Source organism: Lolium perenne, chromosome 1 (genome assembly GCF_019359855.2).
Source record: "Lolium perenne isolate Kyuss_39 chromosome 1, Kyuss_2.0, whole genome shotgun sequence".
NCBI lineage: Eukaryota > Viridiplantae > Streptophyta > Magnoliopsida > Poales > Poaceae > Lolium > Lolium perenne.
Window position 1 is genome coordinate 6739166 of NC_067244.2, and position 12160 is coordinate 6751325.

Consider the following 12160-nt stretch of genomic DNA (forward strand, 5'->3'; position numbering starts at 1 on the left):
TCATCGAAGCCTCTCCCCACGAGGCCTTGGGAAAGTAGTGCCGAGGAAGTCGAGGCGGGCGCGGCTGCTGATTTAGAGAAATGGAAGGCGAGCGTCAAGAGGAAAATAGAGGGCGAGCCCAAGCCAGTATATTCTGACAAGGAAAAGCAGTGGGCTAAGTCATTTTTGAACACACCGTCCCAAGCCGCGAAGAATCTGCCTGACGACTATTTACGTGAACTTCGTAGGCAAGCACTCGCGTTCAAGAACAGGAAAGAGTTGGCGGAGAAGAAAGCCGTGAAGGACGAGGCCGAGTCAAAATTAGAAAGGGGGAAAGAAGTTGCCCAGCTCGGGGAACAAAGTAAACAATCGATCGCCCCGCTCATAGTGCAAGCCGCCGATCCGGATGCAGCGGATATCGTAGCAGCTGCGGCAGCACATGGATTGACCGTAACGAGTGCCGAGAGAACAAGCGGCCGAGTTAGGTATCACTCTTCGTGCAATCGCTAGGCCTTGATGAGGCGCCAATGAAGGACGTAGTATTTACATATGTGAAGAATGGCCCTCTCGTCGAGCCTGCGCAGAAGGGGATCTACCTCGACAAATGCTAGGTCTGCTAAATTGGTACAAGGGTTACATAAAACATAAAAACGCCAAAGACTATATCTATGCGGAAGTTAGATATGAGCATCACTTCAAACATTACTGGGTACAAATTCCTCTGAGTGAATTGTTCCAGCTGTTCAATCTGCGCGACCTCGACAAATCTATCATCAGTTGCTACGTTCTGTAAGTGATTTATTAATTTCTACCCCATCTCGTTCATTGCACCTGCCTTGTCCTAACTATCTTGTTGTGTACGCTATTATGCAGAATGAAGAAGCGGGAAATGCGAATAAGGAACATCCATGATGTTGGGTTCATTGACCCACACATCGTTAATTCACATGTGTTAGAACACCACCCCGCCGACGTGGAGGATGACCTGTGGCGGTTTATTAGAAAACAGCAACAGAAAAGTGATATTCTATTTCCTTACCATTTTGGGTGAGTGTTTCTGTCTTGAGCACATTCTCTTTTGTTTACTCCATGCATGGTATGTGGCTAATCGATGAGTTATGCATGACTGTGCATGTATCGTGTCCGCAGGTTCCACTGGATTCTTATGGTAATTAAAGTTCAGACCTCCTCAGTTCTCGTCCACGACTCTCTGAATATGGATCCGGCGCTTTGGGGCGACATGAGAAAAATGTTGCAAAAGTAATTATTTTCATTCATTTGCGCTCTATATCGATCGGCCTATTTCGTTCATCATTTCCTAATATCAAGTAACTAATTAATAACTCTCTTGTTTATTTAATTTTCTTTGCCTCGTAGGGTTTGGAGACGGTTCGTAGATACCAAGGTCGGTGAATTCAAAAAAGAGCTATCTTTTAAAATGGCAGTGCGGACGACTGGGGCTACTCAGCCACCGGGGACCAATCTATGTGGATACTATGTTTGTGAGAGGATCCGGAGATACTGCAATGAGCGGGACCAGACGTGTGAGAACAACATCCTGAGGAATAACCTCCGGAAGACGCTTAGTCCAGAAGCTCGCTTCCGACCACTTCAAGAGGAACTAGCTGGATGGTTGGCGAGGGAAGTCATCGATCCTAAAGGAGAACACTATTACGATGACGTAGAACTTTATATGCACCAGAATTTGTAACTAACTTGTTCAAAATTGTATATGGTCATCCGATATTGAATATATATTGTATATGGTGATCCGATATTGAATATATATTGTATATTCCTCTTGAATTCTTTTTGGTTCTAATTTCAAATTTGTTTGAAATTGTACATTCATATGCATGTATGTATACAGTACCGTAGAATATGTGAAACTCCTTCAAAATTAAAACCCAAAAGAAATAAAATAATACAAATTAAAAAGAAACCAGATTTAGGGGGAGGGGGGCTAAAACCCTAAACCCTGCGGAGGCCTTTAGTCGCGGCTGGCCAGAAGAACCGCGACTAAAGGTCCTCCGCCCTGGCGCTCGCCTGCGGCCCACGTGGACGGGCCTTTAGTCGCGGTTCGTAAGGAACCGCGACTAAAGGGGGGGGCCTTTAGTCGCGCAGCTTTGGTCGCGGTTGCGCCACCGCGACTAATGGCAGTTGCCAACCGCGACCAAAGCCCTTTTTTCCACCAGTGTGAAGCTGCTTTTAGCTGCAAGTTTCAAACCTATATATAATTAATAATTAAATCGTTGCAGCAATGTAGAGGAGGCTGAGCTCGTGCAGTCGTGCAACGCTATGGAGTCTGCAGTTGAACACCAAATTTTTTGTTGAATTATACATTGGCATGGTTATCCATAGGGTTCAAAACATGGATGCTTGCTTCACCAAACGTGGAAGATTATATAGAGATATTTTCACACAACTACCTGAGTTTAATTTTCTGGAGATCAGCAGAAAGAACATGTTTGCAAGGTGAACACGTCGATCTAGAGGCACTGTGGCATAGATGATGAACATGTTGAATTGGGTGCGACACAGGGCGGGGGAAATGAACATATCGGCCTCGAAGCAACGCTTGGATTGGAGTAGAAAGAAATCCTAGCGATCATTGCATCCAAAGAAAATCGGAATCCAATTACCTCTGTATACGATCCCTTGCAATCTTCCAACACTCACAAGATTGCGATCCCATCACAGTTCTACGCATCCGTGGCCAGCGACCTCGACGTCTTCATCAACCCGACACTACTACCCAGCGCCTATTTCTCCAGTACGAAGACCCACCAGCCAGCGCCCTATTCCTCAAGCACCATAAGGACACCTAGACTGGGTTGTATTTGTTTTTTTCCGGTGCAACACACGGGCACTTTTGCTAGTAATTTACAATGCATCTTAGAGAGGACACATACCTGTACTTGAAAAATATCTACTACCATCAATTAGAAGGCCATTGTCTCCAGTACTTTCCAGAATTTTGCGGGCAGCTTCCTGTGGGAGCACACAAATCTTTGTGAGCATAGCAGCAAATGACAGTGCATTCGGTAATCTAGAGCTCAGATCACTTGTATGGTTAACATTTAGCACCGTAGTAGACATGCCAGAGGGTCGTGCCTTGATCACGCACACACACTACAAAGAGACCCCTACTCAGCCTAAAAGAGACCAGACCCGAATGATTCAAATGAACGAGACAGTACAGTTCCGACCAGTTTAACAGGTTATGACAAGGAACTTGTAAAAGAATCTGATATAGGTCATCTTAATTGGTCTTCAGGGACAGACCTTTAAGAAAGGGTCGCAGATGGACAGATGGTGCCTGAAAGTATTCATGCGAACGTAATCAGCTTTATATGTTGAAAACATGAAAAAAAAATTAGAAGTATGTCCTCACCACTATATCATCACACCTTTCATCCTAATGGTGTCCTCTTCTTCTGTCAAAGCGACTATCATCATAAAAGCCATCTCTTTGGCTCTGCAGAGACCTTGATCTTGATCGGTTATCAAACCCACGTGACCGAGAACGGCTATGACGAACATATGGGATTATGGGCTACCATATCGTTCATGGATTAACCACTTCCTTTGACGTTCATGCTCAACCGAATCATGTCTTCTCCAACAGATCCGATCTATAGAAGAAAGCAAATCGCGAACAATAAAAACCGCAGATTGAAACCTACCTGAATCACACAACAAACATAGAAGAAAGAAAAGGTCAAGAAAAAAGAGAATATGATCTCTCCATCTCTCGAATTCTCCCACCTAGAAGGGCGACCTAGAAGGGAGACGCCCTGGGAGGCGACTCGGTCTTAGAAGGCGACACAGGGCGGCTCCATGGGTGATGGTGGTTGCGACCTTGAAACGGTGGGCGACAGTTTGATATGTGTCGCGGTGGCGTGGTGTTGATGAAGATGAAGTACGCCGAGGGCGATGGAGGCGCTGGAGACTGGCACTCAGACACATCAATGGCGACCTCAATGCGTCGGTCGTGGACAGGTAGCGTGTCATAGGTGGCCGCATGGGAGTAGAGCGGCGACCTCGTGCCGCGGCGGTGGAACCCTCGGTCGGAGGCATGGGGGTTCGCTCGGGACTCGGGAGTTGCTTTCCCTCGACTCGCTTGGGGGTCGGGAGCTGTTTTCCGATGAGTTCCTTTTTTGACGCTGGGCGCTAGTTTTTAGGTACGATATATCGTGCGTGCAGTCTGGGCTTTGTTATCTTTGCGGGCTGGTTGTTAGAGGTACTAATGTTAGTTGTGCGGTGGTATTTGTTCTGTAAATAGTTTAATGTGTGACATCAGATGAAGTGTGACATCAGATGAAGTGTGACATTGCATGTTTCACTTTACCCCCCGGAAAGATACCACACTAACACCATAGTCTTTATCAGTTTTTTCATTTTCCAAATCTTTTTATTATTAACAAGCGGCTCGATAGGCTAGATTAACGATCTATACATGGAATCCACGTGAAATTAACCACTCTCATTTAGGTTCCATCATACTCATCAGTCCCTTCCATCAACTGTAGAAAAAACGAACGATGAAGCAATCCATTCCGAGATGCAAGTTGGGGCCCAACATTATCTCTTTTGAACGTCAGATTCAGTGAGGAGGATTCTAGCACTTTAGTTAAAGTATCATCTTTGTGACACATAATATTGTATCGGTAGAGATCTTACCTATACACCATGATACGGATGACTCGCACCATTCCAGCAGATCTGATCGTGTACAGCCACGAACTACTGAAAGCAAAGCTGGCTAATATATTTATTCACTTACGGGAATACCGAATCGGTACGTTCCCAGGTGAGGCGATTGACGCGGCGGCTCCAGTACCAATCTAGGGTTTCGTACTCCTCGCCGGCGACGATGTTGGTTCGCTCCGCCTCCAGCAGCCTTGGGGCCTTGGAGGTATGGCGGACCACGGCTCCTCGCCGGCGGGAAGTTTTTATCCTTTTTAGCTTATTTTGCAGTGTCTTGTTCGGATGGTGAAGCGGCGGCTACATCCTCAAGTCAGAATAAGGTCCTCCCCGCCCTATCCCCGCTCCAGTGGTGCGTCTAGCGCTGGCGGAGGGCGCGTGGAGTTGTGTGTCCGGCGGATCTTTTGGGATCCGATCGGTTATTGTGTTCGATGGTGTGGTTATTTGTCAGTCTCTTCCGATCTACGGTTATCATCAACGGCGAGGATTACTGCTCTGGTGCGTTGGTCCTTTGGGACCTTAGCACGACGACTTCCTGTCTGTCTACTATAACAAGCTCTACTACGACAAGCTTTGCCTGACTCCGGTGATGGAGGGGCGAGGACAGCGTCGTGCCTTCGGCTCGTGCTAGCGTTTGTAGTCGTTGCTAGGTGGTTCAAGTACCTATTTGTAATTTTTTACTTTTTAGGCTATTTGTATTACAGTTGATAATTATTAATAGATTGGTGGAATTTTCGCAGAAAAAAAAGAAATACTGAAAGCTAAATACGATCCAGACATAGGCTAGTGCATGTAATGTACAAAAACGCAGCACCTACGTTTCTACTTACTCCTCTGTCTCGGTTTAACAGGCGCGCACGTAGTTGAAAAATTGCTTTGACCATTATTTTGGTCAATAAAATATGAAATATGTATTACAAAAATTACGTCATTAGAATTTTTTTTTTTGCATATGAATCTAATGATATAGATTTTATAGACATAAAATTTATATTTTGTTGACCAAATCAATGGTCAAAGTTTATCTCAAACTACGTGCATGCCTGTTAAACCGAAATGGAGGGTGTAACTAAGACAAAAACAGCTAAGGCACTACCATAAATGAATCAAAAGATTATAAACATAACAAATCACCTTCCTAATCTTGCCATCATTTTATTTGAGACAAGCCGAATTTTCTTTGAAATGATAAAGGGCGCTTTAATACTTAAGATTTTAAAGTATTATATCTGTTATACAAGATGCACATTGTTTCTCAACCATGTAGACACATCTATAAAAAGTTCATGATTATTCACGCGTTCTTGAGACAACAATGAACGGAATAAAGTGGTGCACCGATAGATAACCTACATAAGAGAAGAATTTTTATAATTAAAAATATCATCATTTCTAGATAGTCAAAGCGATAAAATAATGGCAAGACCTCCCACCCTAATAAGTATCAAAACCCTATTATCCATCTCATTTAACTAATTGCCAAAAATATCTGCAACGCTACATAGAGGGTATAAGGTAGAACCTCTTTGGATGATTGGCCATATAGATGTCAAAAAATTGACATGGAAAGGATAAGTGTTTTATAGTCTCATCCTGATGCCAAAAGATACACTTTTCACTTCGCCAATTACATTTTGCAATCTTGTCCTTAGAAAGAATTACCCCTATAGGAAGATACCACAAAAACGCCTTAGTCGTCAGCGGTACCTTCATTTTCCAAATATTTTTACTATTAACAAAAGGCTCGGTAGGCTAGATCATAGCTCTATCCATGGAATCCACATAAAATTTATCACTCTCATTTATGTTCCGTCAAACTCATCAGTCCCTTCTATCGATTGGACAAAAAACCGGGTGTTGTAGCAATCCATTCTAAGATGCAAGCTAGGACCCAATGCTATCTCTTATGAACATTCGATGGGGACGACTCCATCACCTTAGCTAAAATATCGCTTTTGTGACACACAATATTGTACAGAGCTCTATATTGTTCTTGGAGTGTGGTATTCTCTAACAAATTATCCTCCGAGAACCTTATCTCAGAGCCGTCCTTAATTGGGAAACAATCGTATGGGATGAAGTGTTTCTTTGTCACCATAGTGCCATCCCAAATTTGCTAATCCCCGTGTCCAATAGACTTAATATAGCTCATATGAGCCAATGCATTTTCTTCTTAGAATAGTTTCACATACCCCATCTTTGATAAGTAGTTCAGATAGCTATTTACCTAGGACCACCATGTTCTTGACTCAAGTTCAGGAACACCTAGTCATCTAGCCCTCCTTAATCTTTTGGATGGCAAACAATATTTCATTTAGCAAGCTGATATTTCTTTTTCTCACTATGTTGTTGTCAGAAGAATCTTTTTTGTAATAAATATAATCATTGGAAGACTTCTTTGGGTAACTGGAACAAGGAAATGATATAGTATCACATAAGTTTGTATTAAATTAATAATAATCAATCTTCTGCCCAAAGATCTTAATTTTCCTTTTCAACTCCTAAGAAGGTTTTGTAGCCTCTTCTCAAAGTGTTTCCATTAAGTATTTGTGACTCTCTGATAATGAATCGAAATTCCCAAATAGCTTATTGAAAACTGACCCAACCCTTGGCGAAAAAGTTCGGTATACATATCAGACTCGTCTTGGTCCTCGCCGAAACAGAACAACACAACTTTATGAAATTAATGTAAGACCTGATAATTTATCGAAAGTTGATTGAATTAATTTCGGTCTTCTCGCTCTCAAAAGGTCATTTTCACAAAAAGAATCATATCATCGTCCTATTGAAGAATCCATAGTCCACCATACACTAGGTGTAGAACTACCATTCAATTTCCCATCAGTTTTTCCATGCTCTGTAATTATGGCTACCATGCATATCACCCACTATATTAATAGCACGAGCGATAATGGATCGCCTTGCCTTAATCCTTTCCGAATAAAAACTGACCATGATGGCAACAAGAACCGCAGTCCAGCAGAAAAAACTGAGTTGTAATTCCTAAACTATCTTGGGCACACAAAATGACAAAGCAGGATCGGAAAATATAGACCGGGGCATCAAGTACATTATGTCTTTATACTTTGTGCTACCATCGTTGCAAGGAGTTATTCTATCGGTGATAGACAATGTATCCATCAAATCTTAATTGGTGAAGTGTATTTGTTGGAGAAAGGGACATTCCACAGGTACAAATAATCATCCTGAGGCGATACGAGCTTGCGTTGACCTGTGAATAACTAGATATATGCACCTACCACGAACAATATATACTTGTTACCACAGCGAGATAATTTAATCAGATAACAATAGTTTTCTTCAAAATAAAATACAGTTTATGGCGTGGGATTGGTGTGCATACCTCTGCATATACATTTCCATACGAACAAGTAAGAGATGCTTGTACGCCAGTTGGCTACATGGTCAGTCGATCCGCATCTGCATCATGACAAACTCAAAGAAGGGATGCCAAGATTTTTGATGCAAGTATCTATAAATAGCCTTTCTATTCTGCAGAGTCAGGTCCAATTAAGAAACAGGTTTGATAGAGAAAAGAACTGCAACGTGTTAGATCAATTATATGTTCATTAATTAAATGAAGTCAACACCTTGGCACGACAGCTCAAGTAGTATTAATTAGCAAATAGTTTTTAGCGATGAGCGGCCTAGCCGTGGAGGAACTTAAGGGGTCACACCATCACGAGGCGAAAAACACCAGAGAGAGAAAAGCTCTCCCGCAGATAGGAATCTGCTGGGGGAAATTCCCTCCCGAAGGGGGAAATCGTGGCCATCGCCACCGCCATCGAGCTGGACTCATCGTGATCATCATCCTCATCATCTCCACCATCAGCACCATCATCACTGTCGTCTGCACCTCATCCCGCTGTAACTATTTGGGTTGTACCTCACATATTTCGAAGGGGAAACTCTCCCGGTATTGATTACTTGTTGTATTTGATGCTATTGAGTGAAATCATCGGATTAAGGTTTATGTCCAGATTGTTATTCATCATTATATACCCACTGATCATGTTCCATATGGTATCCCGTGAGTAGTTCGTTTAGTTCTTGAGGACATGGGAGAAGTCTTGTGTTAGTAGTGGAGCTATGTGAGTAATATGTATTGATATGATATTTAAGTTGTGGTGTTATTCTTCTAGTGGTATCATGTGAATATCAACTACATGATACTTCGCCTTTATGGACTTAGGTGAATGCATCGTGTATTTGGATAGTAATTATGGGGATGCCGGAGCGACAGAAACCTGAACCCCCGTCAGGAAACCATTGCATAAGGGAGCGTAGGATCTCAGAATTTAAGGCTGTGGTTAGATTTTATCTTAATTACCTTCTTGTAGTTTGATACGCGTACAGCACGCGTCCGTTGGGAACCCCAAGAGGAAGGTGTGATGCGTACAGCAGCAAGTTTTTTCTCAGTAAGAAACCAAGGTTTATCGAACCAGTAGGAGCCAAGAAGCACGTTGAAGGTTGATGGCGGCGGAGTGTAGTGCGGCGCAACACCAGGGATTCCGGCGCCAATGTGGAACCTGCACAACACAACCAAAGTACTTTGTCCCAACGTAACAGTGAGGTTGTCAATCTCACCGGCTTGTGATACGTCTCCGACGTATCGATAATTTCTTATGTTCCATGCCACATTATTGATGATATCTACATGTTTTATGCATACTTTATGTCATATTTATGCATTTTCCGGCACTAACCTATTAACGAGATGCCGAAGAGCCAGTTGCTGTTTTCTGCTGTTTTTGGTTTCAGAAATTCTAGTAAGGAAATATTCTCGGAATTGGACGAAATCAACGCCCAGTTCCCTATTTTCACACGAAGCTTCCAGAAGACCGAAGGGAAGACGAAGTGGGGCCACGGGGCGCCGCCACACTCGGGCGGTGCGGCCCAGGGGGGGCCCACGCGGCCCTAGCGTGTGGGTCCCCCGTGTGGCCCCCTGACCTGCCCTTCCGCCTACATATAGTCTTTGTCGCGAAACCCCCAGTACCGAGAGCCACGATACGGAAAACCTTCCAGAGACGCCGCCGCCGCCAATCCCATCTCGGGGGATTCAGGAGATCGCCTCCGGCACCCTGCCGGAGAGGGGATTCATCTCCCGGAGGACTCTACACCGCCATGGTCGCCTCCGGAGTGATGAGTGAGTAGTTCACCCCTGGACTATGGGTCCATAGCAGTAGCTAGATGGTTGTCTTCTCCTCATTATGCTTCATTGTCGGGTCTTGTGAGCTGCCTAACATGATCAAGATCATCTATCTGTAATGCTATATGTTGTGTTTGTTGGGATCCGATGGATAGAGAATACTATGTTATGTTGATTATCAATCTATCTATGTGTTGTTTATGATCTTGCATGCTCTCCGTTACTAGTAGATGCTTTGGCCAAGTTGATGCTTGTAACTCCAAGAGGGAGTATTTATGCTCGATAGTGGGTTCATGCCTCTATTGAATCTGGGGGAGTGACAGAAACCCCTAAGGTTGTGGATGTGCTGTTGCCACTAGGGATAAAACATTGATGCTATGTCCGAGGATGTAGTTATTGATTACATTACGCACCATACTTAATGCAATTGTCTGTTGTTTGCAACTTAATACTGGAAGGGGTTCGGATGATAACCTGAAGGTGGACTTTTTAGGCATAGATGCATGTTGGATAGCGGTCTATGTACTTTGTCGTAATGCCCAATTAAATCTCACAATACTCATCATATCATGTATGTGCATTGTCATGCCCTCTCTATTTGTCAATTGCCCAACTGTAATTTGTTCACCCAACATGCTATTTATCTTATGGGAGAGACACCTCTAGTGAACTGTGGACCCCGGTCCTATTCTTTTACATCGAATACAATCCCATCGCAATACTTGTTCTACTGTTTTCTGCAAACAATCATCATCCACACTATACATCTAATCCTTTGTTACAGCAAGCCGGTGAGATTGACAACCTCACTGTTTCGTTGGGGCAAAGTACTTTGGTTGTGTTGTGCAGGTTCCACGTTGGCGCCGGAATCCCTGGTGTTGCGCCGTGATACGTCTCCAACGTATCGATAATTTCTTATGTTCCATGCCACATTATTGATGTTATCTACATGTTTTATGCACACTTTATGTCATATTCGTGCATTTTCTGGAACTAACCTATTAACAAGATGCCAAAGTGCCAGTTGCTGTTTTCTGCTGTTTTTGGTTTCAGAAATCCTAGTAACGAAATATTCTCGGAATTGGACGAAATCAACGCCCAGGGGCCTATTTTTCCACGAAGCTTCCAGAAGACCGAAGACGAAACGAAGTGGGGCCACGAGGCGCCCAGACTACAGGGCGGCGCGGCCTAGGGTTTGGCCACGCGGCCCTGTCATCTGGGGCCCTCGTGTGCCCTCCTGACTTGCCCTTCCGCCTACTTAAAGCCTCCGTGACGAAACCCCTAGTACCGAGAGCCACGATACGGAAAACCTTCCAGAGACGCCGCCAACGCCGATCCCATCTCGGGGGATCCAGGAGATCGCCTCCGGCACCCTGCCGGAGAGGGGAATCATCTCCCGGAGGACTCTACGCCGCCATGGTCGCCTCCGGTGTGATGTGTGAGTAGTCTACCCCTGGACTATGGGTCCATAGCAGTAGCTAGATGGTTGTCTTCTCCCCATTGTGCTATCATTGTCGGATCTTGTGAGCTGCCTAACATGATCAAGATCATCTATCTGTAATTCTATATGTTGCGTTTGTTGGGATCCGATGAATAGAGAATACTTGTTATATTGATTATCAAAGCGATGTCTATGTGTTGTTTATGATCTTGCATGCTCTCCGTTATTAGTAGATGCTCTGGCCAAGTTGATGCTAGTAACTCCAAGAGGGGGTATTTATGCTCGATAGTGGGTTCATGTCTCCGTGAATCTGGAGGGGTGACAAGAACCTCTAAGGTTATGGATGTGCTGTTGCCACTAGGGATAAAACATTGGTGCTATGTTCAAGGATGTAGTCACTAGTTACATTACGCGCAATACTTAATGCAATTGTCTGTTGTTAGCAACTTAATACTGGAGGGGGTTCGGATGATAACCTGAAGGTGGACTTTTTAGGCATAGATGCATGCTGGATGGCGGTCTATGTACTTTGTCGTAATGCCCAATTAAATCTCACTATACTCATCATGATATGTATGTGCATGGTCATGCTCTCTTTATTTGTCAATTGCCCAACTGTAATTTGTTCACCCAACATGCTGTTTGTCTTATGGGAGAGACACCTCTAGTGAACTGTGGACCCCGATCCAATTCTCTTTACTGAAATACAATCCCATCGCAATACTTGTTCTATCGTTTTCTGCAAACAATCATCTTCCACACAATACGGTTAATCCTTTGTTACAGCAAGCCGGTGAGATTGACAACCTCACTGTTTCGTTGGGGCAAAGTACTTTGGTTGTGTTGTGCAGGTTCCACGTTGG

General features: G+C 43.9%; 1 protein-coding gene across 1 annotated transcript; it reads left to right on the plus strand.

Moving 5' to 3' along the window:
• The first annotated feature begins 570 nt into the window (after positions 1 to 570).
• Positions 571 to 3322, plus strand: LOC139831236 (uncharacterized). The gene is made up of 5 exons (XM_071820573.1): positions 571 to 768; positions 853 to 1026; positions 1129 to 1239; positions 1357 to 1477; positions 3257 to 3322. Exons 1-5 carry the CDS (start codon positions 584 to 586, stop codon positions 3320 to 3322), a joined length of 657 nt encoding a protein of 218 aa, XP_071676674.1. The 5' UTR covers positions 571 to 583.
• Positions 3323 to 12160: the final 8838 nt, after the last annotated feature.